This window comes from Macrobrachium nipponense, chromosome 47 (assembly GCF_015104395.2).
Source record: "Macrobrachium nipponense isolate FS-2020 chromosome 47, ASM1510439v2, whole genome shotgun sequence".
NCBI lineage: Eukaryota > Metazoa > Arthropoda > Malacostraca > Decapoda > Palaemonidae > Macrobrachium > Macrobrachium nipponense.
In genome coordinates this window covers 12,061,961-12,074,803 of record NC_087222.1, presented here as the reverse complement: position 1 = coordinate 12,074,803, position 12,843 = coordinate 12,061,961, and the positions used below count along the sequence as shown (strand labels likewise).

Sequence of the window (12,843 nt, the reverse complement as noted above, 5' to 3'; positions counted from 1 at the left end):
GATCTTGGTGACTGAATAATATTGTGGAAGTCATTCAGACTAGGACTCTCTGACTGGCTTTTAGGAGGATGTGGTCAGTGTGCATTAAGAAGTTTCCTATGTGCTCGTAAGTTTCCTATGTGCTCGTAGGATGCTAGTTTCTCGCTGGACGAGTGGTTTTCGAGCTCGGCTGCCAATCCAGTGGTCCGAAGTTCAATTCCCGGCTCTGCAAACGTGGAATCGGAGGAATTTATTTCTGGTGATAGAAATTCATTTCTCGATATAATGTGGTTCGGATTCCACAATAAGCTGTAGGTCCCGTTGCTAGGTGACCAATTGGTTCCTAGCCACGTGAAAAATATCTAATCCTTCTGGCCAGCCCTAGGAGAGCTGTTAATCAGCTCAGTGGTCTGGTAAAACTAAGATATACTTAACTTTAACTTATTCATAGGATGCTGATCCTATGTCTTTATTCTTGGAGTTTTCTTTGGACTGAGAGTGCCAGCGTTGATGTTATGAGGTGAGGTAAGGTGAGGAGAGGTAGGGTGAGATAATGGGAGGCAATGTAAGGTGAGGAGAGGTAATGAGAGGTGAGGTGAGGAAAAGTGAGGAGAGGTATGGTGAGATAATGGGAGGCAATGTAAGGTGAGGAGAGGTAATGGGAGATGAGGTAAGATGAGATCAGGTAAAGTGAGGTAAGGTGAGATAATGGAAGGTGAGGTAATGGGAGGTGAAGCAGGGTGAGGTCACGGGAGTGAGGTAAGGTGAGGAGAGGCACAGTGAGGTCACAGGAGATGAGGTAATGAGAGGTAAGGTAGGGAGAAGCCACAGGAGATTTTGCAATGAAAGCAGGAAATCTCAAAGGTGTTTTCCCTAAATCCAGAGTTTGGTCAAACAAAGTCTTGCAAACTTGACAGAAAGTTCAAAGAAAGAAAAACACTAAATCATATCTAAGAAGTCAATCAATATACGATCTACTACCTTTAATTAATTCATATAGAATTCAGTGTTCGTAAAAATATAACATTAAAACATTAAAATATTCCTGGAGACTTTGTCGAGCCTTCTTCTTGTACTACCTACAATTTTCCCAAGACGTCATTGAATAAGAAACTTGACTAAAATAGCACCGAATTCTTCAAAATGAAGACAAAGTGGTACTCGGCATATATATGAAACCACAGCTTTAAGCATATCAAAGGATTAGGACTATTATACCATTTATTAACAATATTGACCTCAAATAATAATGTTTAAACCAACTAGCAGCATCTTGTAACTATACAGAATATCATCTACGATTTAAAGTAGGTCTCGTTCGTAAAATATTTCTCTGTTTGATATACAAGGTGATTAGTGGAAATTACAGAAATCCTTAATAAAATATGCATGATAATAGGTAATGGCAGTTTTTACAAATCACATAACTCAAACCCTTTTGATACGTAAGAAATTAAAGCTTAAATCTTTTAATCTAATACATATTAAATATTATATAAAAATTCATCTCACTGTCCTATTTATACTTTATACTCGTTTATCTCAAAAACATCTGCCTGCTATGTGTCGTCCGCTAGGAATTTTTTAAAATAAGACTATTGTTTTATTGTTTTTAAGTCTATAAAATACTGTATGTTGTTAGTTTCTAAAGGATTTCCATATAAAAGATATATATAAATACTAACTTCAAAATGAATAGAAATGTATTTGCTATAAAAAATGGTTTTCTAGGCTTCTTGATCACACTGCTCTGGTAACTGAGACAGCAGATGAATTTCCGATGGAATGAAAACTACAGTAATTCTTCGAAACCTGATTGATGGTGAAGTGGAAGTGGAGACCAATCAAGTGGGAGGAATGAAGGGTGAGGAGAGAGAGAGAGAGAGTGCAGATGGAAGAAGACCAGAGCGAACTGAGAGGCATCAAATGAATTAGGAAAACCCGCCTTCAAAGACGCCAGTGGAAATATAGAGGGAGTTGTTGCTCATTTCGCTTCTTTATCTAACCTTTCTTCTGTCTGGCTTCTTTTCTTTAGCTTTCAATTCATACAGAATCGTTCCTCATTCGTCTTCATTAATCTATGCCGATTGTGGAAGCATCATTTCCTTCATTTAACTTACTGTTAACTCGAAATAAGGAGAAAATCCGCCATCAAATATGTCAATTAATTGAAATAGTAGGTTTGCACCCATTTCGCTTTATTCGGCTAACCTTAAAACGGGCCATTTTCAGCTTTTAATTACTGTAGAATTGTTCCTTAATAATTTATGTAGATTCTAGAAGCACAAGTTCTTTCATGTAGTAAGGGTTTTCAACTTTGAAATACAGAAACTATCATCAGAACGAGAGAGAGAGAGAGAGAGAGAGAGAGAGAGAGAGAGAGAGAGAGAGAGAGAGAGAGAGAGAGAGAAAGGTATTCCTGACCCAATACACAAATGAGTTTCAGGTGCTACGAGAATTTTAGCTTTATACATAAATTTAGACACATTCAACTGTCCTGTCACAGGCCAAACATCTTAATTCTTATGTTCCTGTTAATATCAACGATACTAGTTGAAGGTCAAGTATGCCAGAGTCTGAGGAAAGACCACAGGAAGTCCAGGAACCAACAGGCGACAGGAGAAACAGTACAATTTTGTCCATGATGCAAGTTTAATGACAGGTAGTAAGTAACAGTTTTGTTGCAGCAGAACCTCCATGCATACATTAGTTATTATGTAGTCATCTTAAAAGGACTTTAATCTTGAATTGTGCAAATTATGTTGAAACCCATCAAAAAAAAATTCTCTACAATAATTGCCTACTTTGGTTAGGCCCTCCATTCCACCAACTTAACAAGAGGGCCGTAATATGGCTTGGTAATAGGTACCTTATTCCAACGCTTGACATACCACACAGCTTTGTTCACGAAGACCAACTAGATCGGTAACACTAGTGGTTAAATGAAGGTTAGGACAGTGAAACTAAAGTCTCAACATTTAGTTATTCAGTAAATTAGCATATCAATATCCACTATCGATTATATTTACCACCTAAAATGTTCATTCATTACTGAAGTTCTGAAACAAAAGTGACAAGGGTTGCCTTTGTCACCTGTATGGCAAGGGATAATAAGTAGCTTTAAATGTTATAAGTGTAATAACCGCAAGAACTTAAAATTTCTGACGAGATACAACTTGGTTTCATCTAGACATTCAGATCAGATCTCCAGAGGTCTAGAATTATTTGTGGCTTATTACTGCATATTGAGTCTGCTGTCAATATGCCTTCAACCATACCTTCAGTTATTTGGGATAATAGTAGGTACTTGGACTAGCCATTGATTACTTCCCCCTCAACTCAAGTGTCAAGATAATAGTTTAGATATTTTCCCCACACTTCATTATGCAGAAACCAAGCATCAAGATAAACTCAGTCTTCGAGAGATCTTCAAGTAAAAGAACAAGTCTTCCTCTGATGAATTGATTGGAGTACTACAGAGACTGCGTGATCAGCCGCCAGACTTCTCGGCTTTTTCCAACGAATAAAAAAACGTAACCCCACACAAAATCAAGTTGGGATGAATCTGAAAGTTAAGAGACAGTAAGGCAAATAAGCAGTGGTTTTATCTTATTGTCAGGGACATCCCATTGCTAGAGAAAGGGGCAGTTGCTTTTATACTCTATAAAGTTAAATAGAATGGTTGCTCCATTGCAAAACTTCCTTGCATGGGTCGACAGTTCCAACACATGATGGCCGGATCCACTCTCGCCTGAAGGAGGAGAAGGATGAAGGGGCGGAGAAGAAATCCCAGTCACTACATCATTCATTCCCGCGTCTCCACAACTGCACATCTAAGAAGAGATTCAACCTTGTCCCAATAAAAGAGCTGGGTTAGCTACACAGTTTGATGAGCAGCCACCACAGATCCAAAGGAGAAGTTAGCACAGTCATTTCTTTTGGAGGTTAACCACCAGCTACAGAAACAGTTAGACTTGCAGTTTGAATTAAGAGGTGAGGTTATCACATTTTAAACCTCTCCCTCATAGCAGGATGTGTTTGTTGGTTTTGTAATATTCTGTTTTTATTCAGACCTTAAACTGATTCACTTTATCAATAAACATAATCCTGCAAAGTGAATAGTATAGTCACCTATACAGTTCGCCAAAGGGCAGCTTTTATGTGAATGAAGTTGGCGCATTGGGACCACAAGGAAAGATGCACTTCAGTTGGGAAGAGGTGCACTGGGACCAGATACTCGGTGCATTCAGACCACATCAGGGTGCATTCATTCACTTTTGGCAGTGTAGAATATTATTCTGATATTATTTAAGTTTTAATGGGGCCAAATGAAAAATTGTATTTATGTATACATTTTTTTTTATTATTTATCGATATTTTCAAAGTTTATACAATGAAATAAAATAAAAAAAAGAGGTTTAATCTAATCAGAATAACACATCACTTTAGTCATTTACATAACTAGTCTAGTCTCAACACTTCAGACTGGTTAATCTAAAAAAAAATACTACACAGTCCACTGTAGTATTTAGTGAGCTAATACAAGGCATTAGGATTTACTTACAAATGCTGTAGCACAATCTTTGTAGAAGATTAAAACCAAGAACATATAAAAAAATAATCATATAAAAATGCACCAAAATTTCATTGAAGTTTAATGAAGATATCAGTCCTTTCTATTTCCATAAAGAATAACATTTCATGGTAATATTCAAGCTTACAACTACATACACCTATGCATATATGCACAATGCTGAATAACAAAAGGAAGAAAACTTCGTGTCAGCCAAAGACAATACTAATTCTTTATTTGGAAATCATTCAAAAAATACTCAGGAACAAGAAAAGTGGAGAGGACAAAGGAAAGTTTCTTAACCTAGCACTGTACAGTGTTCAATGAGAACAATTGTAAGAAAAAAACTAAGTCATTTATTTTACCTTTGCATAAAGATTACACAACCATTTTGCTTCAAATTCACTCTGGCTCTGCCCTGACTTCCAATAAAGACTCTGCAAATGAAGAGCCTTCATCTGCATTTTCAGTGAGACCCTCCTCCAGATTCTCCTTCTCTTCTTTGAGTAACAGCAATGATGATGGTCATGAATTGGATCATAAAAATATAAATATGGTTTTTCTTTTTATCATCCCTTAGGTTGCTGTTGCCTTTTTTTCTATAGATTTTGCAGACAAGTTCACAATAATTATCTCCACATCAAGTGCAACTTACTTTGGGGTGCAAAACATTAACAAATCCGTCAGTGCAACTGAACATCCTCGCTTATGAGTGACTTTGCTTGTGCATTTTGATACAAGAAAAACAGTCTGGCATTCAGAACCAATGACTGTGATTTGCAGAATACAAGACAAAACTACAACGTGCAGTGTAAAAGAACAATATCTATCCTTCATGAGTGCTCACATATGTTATGAATCTACAAAAGAAAAAATGTTTCTACATCGTGTGGAAGAATGACATCTTTCTTCTGAGTTAACAAATTCATTCTAAGATGAACCTAATGAAAAAACCTAATGAAAATAAAAGACTTCTCGGAAACCAAGTGCAGATAAAGGATATGACTTCTTTCTAGCATGAGTTTTTACACACCTTTTGCGACACCTTCATTCAAAACAGACGCAGGAGTCAAGTTAAATGAAATCATTTAATAAAACTACTCGGACAGAGATCAAGTAAACAGTTTCTGTCTAGTGTGAATTCTCTTGTCATTTGAGAGGACTTGGTTGAGAAAAACTTCTTTGACATATAGAGCAACTATATGGTTTCTCTCTGGCTTACTATGCTATTCGTAATTTTCAATTTATATCAGGGGTGCAATGGGCCCCAGCCTGGGGTCTATGGTTGCACCTCTATATTCCACTAGCCTTATATCCAAGGGCTCGTTTCAAGGTGTTTACCATTTCTTTGAGGGCAAAAATCTGCACCTCATTTATACTGGGCAACTTTGTATACCCTGAAGATATTTTCTCAAGTTTTTCTTTATAAGTCCTGTTGCTCCTACCACCAAAGGTATTTTTTTCTATTTCCTTCAGTTCCCATGTGCTTTTCAGGTCATTCTTCCGGTCTTGGTATTTTGTTATTTTATGCTTTTCAGCTCTATTAAGACCAAAGTCACTGGGTACTGTCACTTCTATAATCTTTGCTGTTTATTCCTCCTAGTTCCAGATCACAATATCAGGTCTTATAACACCTCCTTCTATATATCTTCCTGTTGGCATTTCCTTGTCATAAAAGATGGAGGTGATTGGATCTGGTTCATGCTCCCACACTTTTCCTTTCACTTCAATTCTGTATTCTTTACATATTTTCCAAAATATATTTACAGATCTTGTTGTGGTGGGCTTGTGTAGTGACCATCTGCAAGCAGGGTCTTGCAGGCTGATATCAGATGACTAACACTCTCAACCACTGCATGACAAAACATACACTGGTTAACTGCTCTTGAAATCGTTTGTCAGGAGGCCTTGGTCTTGGGCTCATATTATCAGTCTCTCCATCATAACCTAGATCTCCATTTCCTATCCATCTAAGTGACTCTTCTTTGTCAATGCAACTTTTCCAATTCTTCTTGACATCTTCCTGTCCTTCCATGGTCTTTCTACCTTTCCATTTTAAGTGTCTCCTCTCTGTAACTGTATTTCTGCTTAGTTTTCGTGGCAATTGTTGCTGTTGGTCTTGTTGGTATCCTCTGTGTCTTTTATCAGATCAGTTATTGATGTTAGTTGGCTCAGGGCTTCATTATGGTATTAGGCAACCTTTTTGACGTTTTCGTCCTAAGAGCTTTTCAAGTACTGCCCTATACTTACTATTGGTGCCCTTTAGGCCTGGTTGATCTCAGTCAGGCCTAATCCACTTTCTCCACGAGGGAGGTATATTATGTCTGTATTTGACTTAATGTAGGGTGAGAATCTTTTAATTTCCATCCTGTCTAACTCACTTTGTGGCCAGTCTACAATGCCAAAACCATATGTCACCAATGGTATCGCCAGCTGGTTTATGGCAGTGATCTTGTTCTTTGGTGTTAATTCTTTAAGTGGCTGATGTATTCTTTCTTTACCTTTTCTCTCACTTTTTTGTGTTCTATACCAGTGTTTTCTTCTATTCCCAAGTACTTATATGCAGAATCCTCTGCCAGGTCTTCAACAAATATGCCTTCCTCTACCTTTATACCTTCTGATGTTACTCTCTTCCCTCTCTTTATTGTACTCTTGGCACACTTGTCCAACCCAAATTCCATGCAGGTGTCATTTGAGAATTGGTGGACTGTCCTAACTTGTACTTCCAATTTTTATTCCGAGTCTGCAAACAACTTCAGGTCATCCATGAAGAGCAGGTGGTTCACTCTTTCATTCTCTTTTCTGCTTCTGCTTTTGCTTAGGTCATAGCCAGTGTTAATGTCGTTCAAGCAGAATAGAAGTGGTGAGAAGCTGTCACGCTGGAATATTCCTCTTTGGATCTTTATGCCTGGAATTACTATCTGGCCCTCAGAGTGTTTTAGACAGAGAGTGGTCCTCCACTTACTCATCTGTGCTGCCAAGAAAGATCTTATTTCCTCATTGATGTTGTCTAATTCCATACATTTGAATATCCAGGTGCACGGCACAGTGTCAAATGCCTTCGTGTAATCTATCCCAGCCACATTAAGGTTCCTTTGTTTTTTCTTACAATCTTCTAATATTGTTTTGTTTATTAGCAGTTGACCTTTATTGCTAAGTTTGTTTCTTGTACATCCCTTTTGTTCTTTTTCCATATATTTGCCTTGATCTAGGTGTTCACAGATCTCGTCTGCTATGACTCCTGTGAGCCATTTGTAGGTTGTTGGAAGGCAGCAGATGGGCCTATGTTTGTTAGGGAGCTCAGTCTTTTGAGCTTTTAGGGAGCTCAGTCTGGGATCTTGTCTATTCCTGTTATCTTGAAATTATTATATTCTTTTATTTTCTTTGTTACTTTTTCGATGGTGAACCTTATTGGTGGCCTACAGATTTCGTCAAGGTAATTCTCGTAATATACCTGGATGGAATGACTTGGTTAAAGATCTGTATACATACTCACGAGAAATGTTTTTACTGTGGAGGCAAAATGGTAGCCCCAGGGAAGGGCACACTGCATTGCTAATGAGACAGGCGAGAGCGCAGTTCAAACTTGCTCTTAAGCATTGCAGGTTAAATGAAAAACAACTAATAACCGATGCAATGTCTAGAAACGTAGAATCTGGTGATTATCCTCGTCTTTGGAAAGATATCCAGTCTTTAAATCCCAAAACTAAAAAGCTATCACAGAGAGTAGGGGAAGCAGTCGGAGACGAAGCTATTGCAAGTATGTGGGGCGATCACTTCAACAATATCCTGAATTGCATAAATGATCAAGATTCCCGAAGGGATGTAGATAACCTCCTTACTGACAACATTCAATTTCATTTTGCAGACCGTATTACGCCAGGTAACATCAGCGATGCCATAAACAGCCTACCTAATAATAAATCGCCCGGCTGTGATGGTCTTCCTGCAGAGGCCTTCAAACTCTGCCATCCGATAATTTACATTTTGCTAGCTGCCCTATTCAATGCGTGCATAATTCACGGTTTCTTCCAGACTCCCTACTCTTAGTTCACTTGATACCATTAATCAAAAACAAGCTAAAGGATGCAGCTGACCCTGGCAACTACCGGCCGATTGCAATCACAACGATCGCATCGAAGATACTTGAGTCTGTTCTTCTAGTGAGACTTCTCCCCTTTCTACACACCACTGACAACCAGTTCGGGTTTAAAGCAAACCACTCAACCGACACCTGCATCTACATACTGAAAGAATTGCTGAACTATTACCTATCATCAGCCTCTCCTGTTTTCCTTTGTTTCGTAGATGTGAGAAAAGCATTTGACAGAGTAAACTACCTGAAGCTCTTCCTGAAGCTGGATAAAAGGGGCACACCCCTGTATCTAAATGGCATTTTACATTGCTGGTTCTCCACACAGCAATTCTGTGTCAAATGGGGTAACGTATTATCTTACACCTTCGGCTCCTTAAACGGGCTTCGGCAAGGGGGCATTCTCTCTCCATACCTGTTTAATACGTACACAGATGCCTTGAATGTCAAACTGAACTCGCTCCCAATCGGATGCACCGTCAATGAAACAACTAAAAACAACCTCTGTTACGCCGACGATATGGTTCTGATTTCCCCATTAGTGCAAGGTCTCCAACGACTCATCGACACTTGCCGCCAATATGCAGAGGAATTTGATATAATCTACAACGAAACGAAGACCCAGTGCATGTCGCTGCTCCCGAGATCGCTTAAGGATATTGCAGAACCTCAAATTTTCCTCGGAAACCATCGGCTGGAATTTGTGTACGAATTTCCGTATTTGGGTCACATTATCACCGACGACCTAAAAGATACGGCAGACATTGAACAGAGGCGTCGTAAATTATGTGCAGCTGGCAACATGATTGCAAGGAGGTTTGCCTTCTGTCACCGAGACGCAAAACTGCTGCTTTTCCGCTCGTACTGCTACAGTATCTATGGGTGTTCCCTCTGGACGAACTATACCCGAGAGACCATGAGACGCATCACTGTTGTGCACAATGACATTCTGAGACGCCTCACAAACACTCCCCGCTACCACTCCGCCACACAGATGTTCATAGAAAACCACCTGGACAATTTAAAAATCATTGTTAGGCGAACAATGTCCAGTCTGGTAACCCGAGTGAGAAACAGCAGCAACTCACTCATACAAAGCATCCTAAGGAGTGAAGCAAGAAGAAAATCTAAATTGTGGGAAAGATGGGAAAATGAGGCCTTCGTCCCCTAAAGGACTTAATCTCTGTATTGGCAAGATGTCATCTGCAGTTTTTGTCATTATTACATTTATTGCTGATATTTTAATTTTTCATTATTACTGTGATTACTATAAAGTTAAAGTTTTATTTACATTTAATTTATGTATTAAGCCCTCTGGACCTGACTACTGTAACCACCTAAGGTCTCTAGTTGAAATTTAAGTTATATAATATGTGCACCAACTGTTATTACTCTCAATGCATATTTTTTTTCTCACCAATATTATTACTGTTATTACCAGTATGATGATTACTAGCTTTTATGCTACCTCATCTATTTTGTGGATAAGTGCCGATTATTCATTTTCTCTTTCTATTTTATCATGTCCCATGTATCTAGATTGTGAATGTTACTGTCTGTATTTTGTATATTCAATGTATATGGCCCCGAGCTGAAATAAAGCATATTATTATTATTATTATTTTTATTATTTGCTGTTTCTGGCTGTTCTTCTGCCTAATGGTGTCAATCCATGAATTCTCTTGGTGTTGTCTAGGGTCTTCAAACAGTGGCTTCTAAAATCTCTCTAGGTCTTCCTTGCTCGGTGGTGTTCGTACCTCCATTGTTTCTTTCGTCATCTTCCTATACACAATCTTTGGATTTTCACCAAACTGCCTACTTATTTGTTTTACTTTTATCTTCTGTTGTTCGTTTCCTATTTGTGAAGCTAGGACGTTTATATTGGCTTGGTGTTCTGCCAGTTTTCCACTCACTTGTTCATCCCCTATTCTGTATTTTTTCTTTATTTTCCATATTTTCTTGAGCAGATTTTGTGAGTGATTTTGATCTGTCATATAGTTGGTCATTTGAGAGATCTCTGCCTTAACTGGTTTATTTTATCATGATGTTTCTTTTTCCTTTCTAGTATGCAATCTCATATGACTTGTAAGACTTGATTTCTGGGAAAATGCTTTCCCACATTCATTGCACATATATGGCTTCTCTCCAGTATGCAATCTCATATGAATTGCAAGATTTGATTTCTGGGGAAATGCTTTCCCACATTCATTGCACACATATGGCTTCTTTCCATTATGAAATCTCATATGAAGTGTAAGATGTGTTTTGCGGGAAAATGCTTTTCCACATTCTTTACACATGAATGGCTTTTCTCCAGTATGCATTCTCATATGAAGAGTAAGATGTGTTTTGCGAGAAAATGCTTTTCCACATTCTTTGCACATAAATGGCTTCTTTCCATTATGAATCTCATATGAAGTGTAAGATGTGTTTTGCGGGAAAATGCTTTCCCACATTCTTTGCACATAAAGGCTGGCTTCTCTCCAGTATGCAATCTCATGTGAAGTGTAAGACTTGGTTTGTGGGAAAATGCTTTCCCACACTCCTCCTTGCATATGAATGGCTTTTCTCCGGTATGATTCTCATATGACTTGTAAGATGTGGTTTCTTGAAAATGCTTTCTTTCCACATTCATTGCAGCAGGAATGGCTTTTCTCCAGTATGCATTCTCATATGAAGAGTAAGATGTGTTTTGCGAGAAAATGCTTTTCCACATTCTTTGCACATAAATGGCTTCTCTCCAGTATGGATTTTCATATGAGCTATAAGATTACGTTTCAAGGAAAATGCTTTCCCACATTCTTTGCATACGAATGGCTTTTCTCCATTATGGATTCTCGTATGATCTGTAAGATGTGATTTCTGGGAAAATGCTTTCCCACATTCGTTGCATATGAATAGATTCTCTCCAGTGTGGATTCTCATATGAATTGTAAGACAATCTTTCCTTGAAAATGCTTTCCCACAGTCATTACATATGAATTTCTCTCTGGTAGGATTTGTGATATCATTTGTAAGATTAATTTTCTTGTAAAATGCTTTTTCACAGTCAGCGGATCTGAAAAGCTTCTCTCCATTGTCACTATTCCTTCTTTCTTGTTTTACTTCCTTTTTGCAAGTTTGCGGATGTTTTTCATTCACTGTTGAATTCATTTCGTATGAATATTCATCACCTTCATTAGACTCACAGAATTCCTCTGGTTCTATTTTGATGTCCATCAATGAATCCAGAGACAAAAAGTCTCTATCATTGGTTCCATTAAAGGTAGCCATGTTGCTGTTTTCTTGATTTATGGAAGGTAGTGATAATGAACCTTCAGTTTCACTTTTCAAAGGAAATTCTAAAGAATGTTCTGGATTCATTTTAGCCTTATGTTCTGTCCTGTTCTGTATACCAATGTGTTCAATTCACAACTCTTAACACAGAATTGTTTACAAATAATTACTGAGTAAATCTGTTAAAAATTAAGTACATTATCTTGAAGGACTACAACCAGATGTCACTGCTGATGTATTGAATCATAATTAAAAACAACTTTTTACTTGGTATGTATAAAAGTTGGTTCAAATTACGCATACAATAATTCACTGTTGCCTCATACACTTAAGAGTTGTTATTGGTAATGTTCCATGTAGTACCATTAAACAACATCCATTCCCAAAATCGTGATGCTAATCAAAACTGACGAATGAAGGAAGGTTCTTCTGAGGGAGAATCTGAAATCAAACAATGCAACACAGAGTTAGGAAACATAATACCAGAACTGAAGCAGCAAAATAATAAATCAAATTCAATTCAGGTTCCCATAAAGGTCTCAGGCCGATTAACAAAGCATGCATTTGATTGTTCTATCCAAACATGAATACAATCCTACCAAATGTTGTCCAGACACAGCATCAAAACATTCCTGAGGCAACAATGCAACAATAGATTAACAGTTAATATTGACGCCCACCACCTCACATCTATAAACTTTCTTCACTTGACATTATAATACAAATTACTTATGAACATATCTTATTAACAAATCAAAAGCCAAGAATAGCAAATGCAAGAGACCAGCATAAGAGTTTTGTGAGGTAACAGCAGGAATGATACAGTACACATCCAAATGCTTAATTATATGTGATCCAGCTATACATAACACATATTATCCACAGATGTGGTAGATATTAATAAAAAAAAATAGTAAGGGTC

At 37.8% G+C, this 12,843-nt stretch overlaps 3 protein-coding genes across 3 annotated transcripts in view; 1 reads left to right on the top strand and 2 right to left on the bottom strand.

The window, feature by feature from the left end:
* The window catches only part of LOC135204527 (zinc finger protein 239-like), a 181,900-nt gene that overhangs the window by 95,109 nt on the left and 73,948 nt on the right, over positions 1-12,843 (top strand). The gene's annotated exons all lie outside the window — the stretch shown is intronic.
* On the bottom strand, positions 4,401-12,172 carry LOC135204528 (zinc finger protein OZF-like). Its single transcript, XM_064234693.1, has 2 exons — positions 11,284-12,172; positions 4,401-11,102 (listed from the first exon to the last, which is right to left on the bottom strand). Exons 1-2 carry the CDS (start codon positions 12,006-12,008, stop codon positions 10,685-10,687), a joined length of 1,143 nt encoding a protein of 380 aa, XP_064090763.1. The 5' UTR covers positions 12,009-12,172; the 3' UTR covers positions 4,401-10,684.
* LOC135204712 (zinc finger protein OZF-like) overlaps positions 12,219-12,843 on the bottom strand; it is a 489,243-nt gene continuing 488,618 nt past the window's right edge. The window contains exon 3 of the transcript XR_010312308.1: positions 12,219-12,362. The gene's annotated coding sequence lies outside the window, so the exon portion shown is untranslated. The remainder of the gene's footprint in view (positions 12,363-12,843) is intronic.

Coding starts and splice junctions, on each gene's coding strand:
- LOC135204528 (XM_064234693.1), bottom strand. CDS start 12,008: ATGAATCCAGAACATTCTTTAGAATTTCCTTTGAAAAGTGAAACTGAA. Junction 11,103..11,283: donor GGAGAAAAGCCATTCCTGCT/GCAATGAATGTG, acceptor TTATGTGCAAAG/AATGTGGGAAAGCATTTTCC.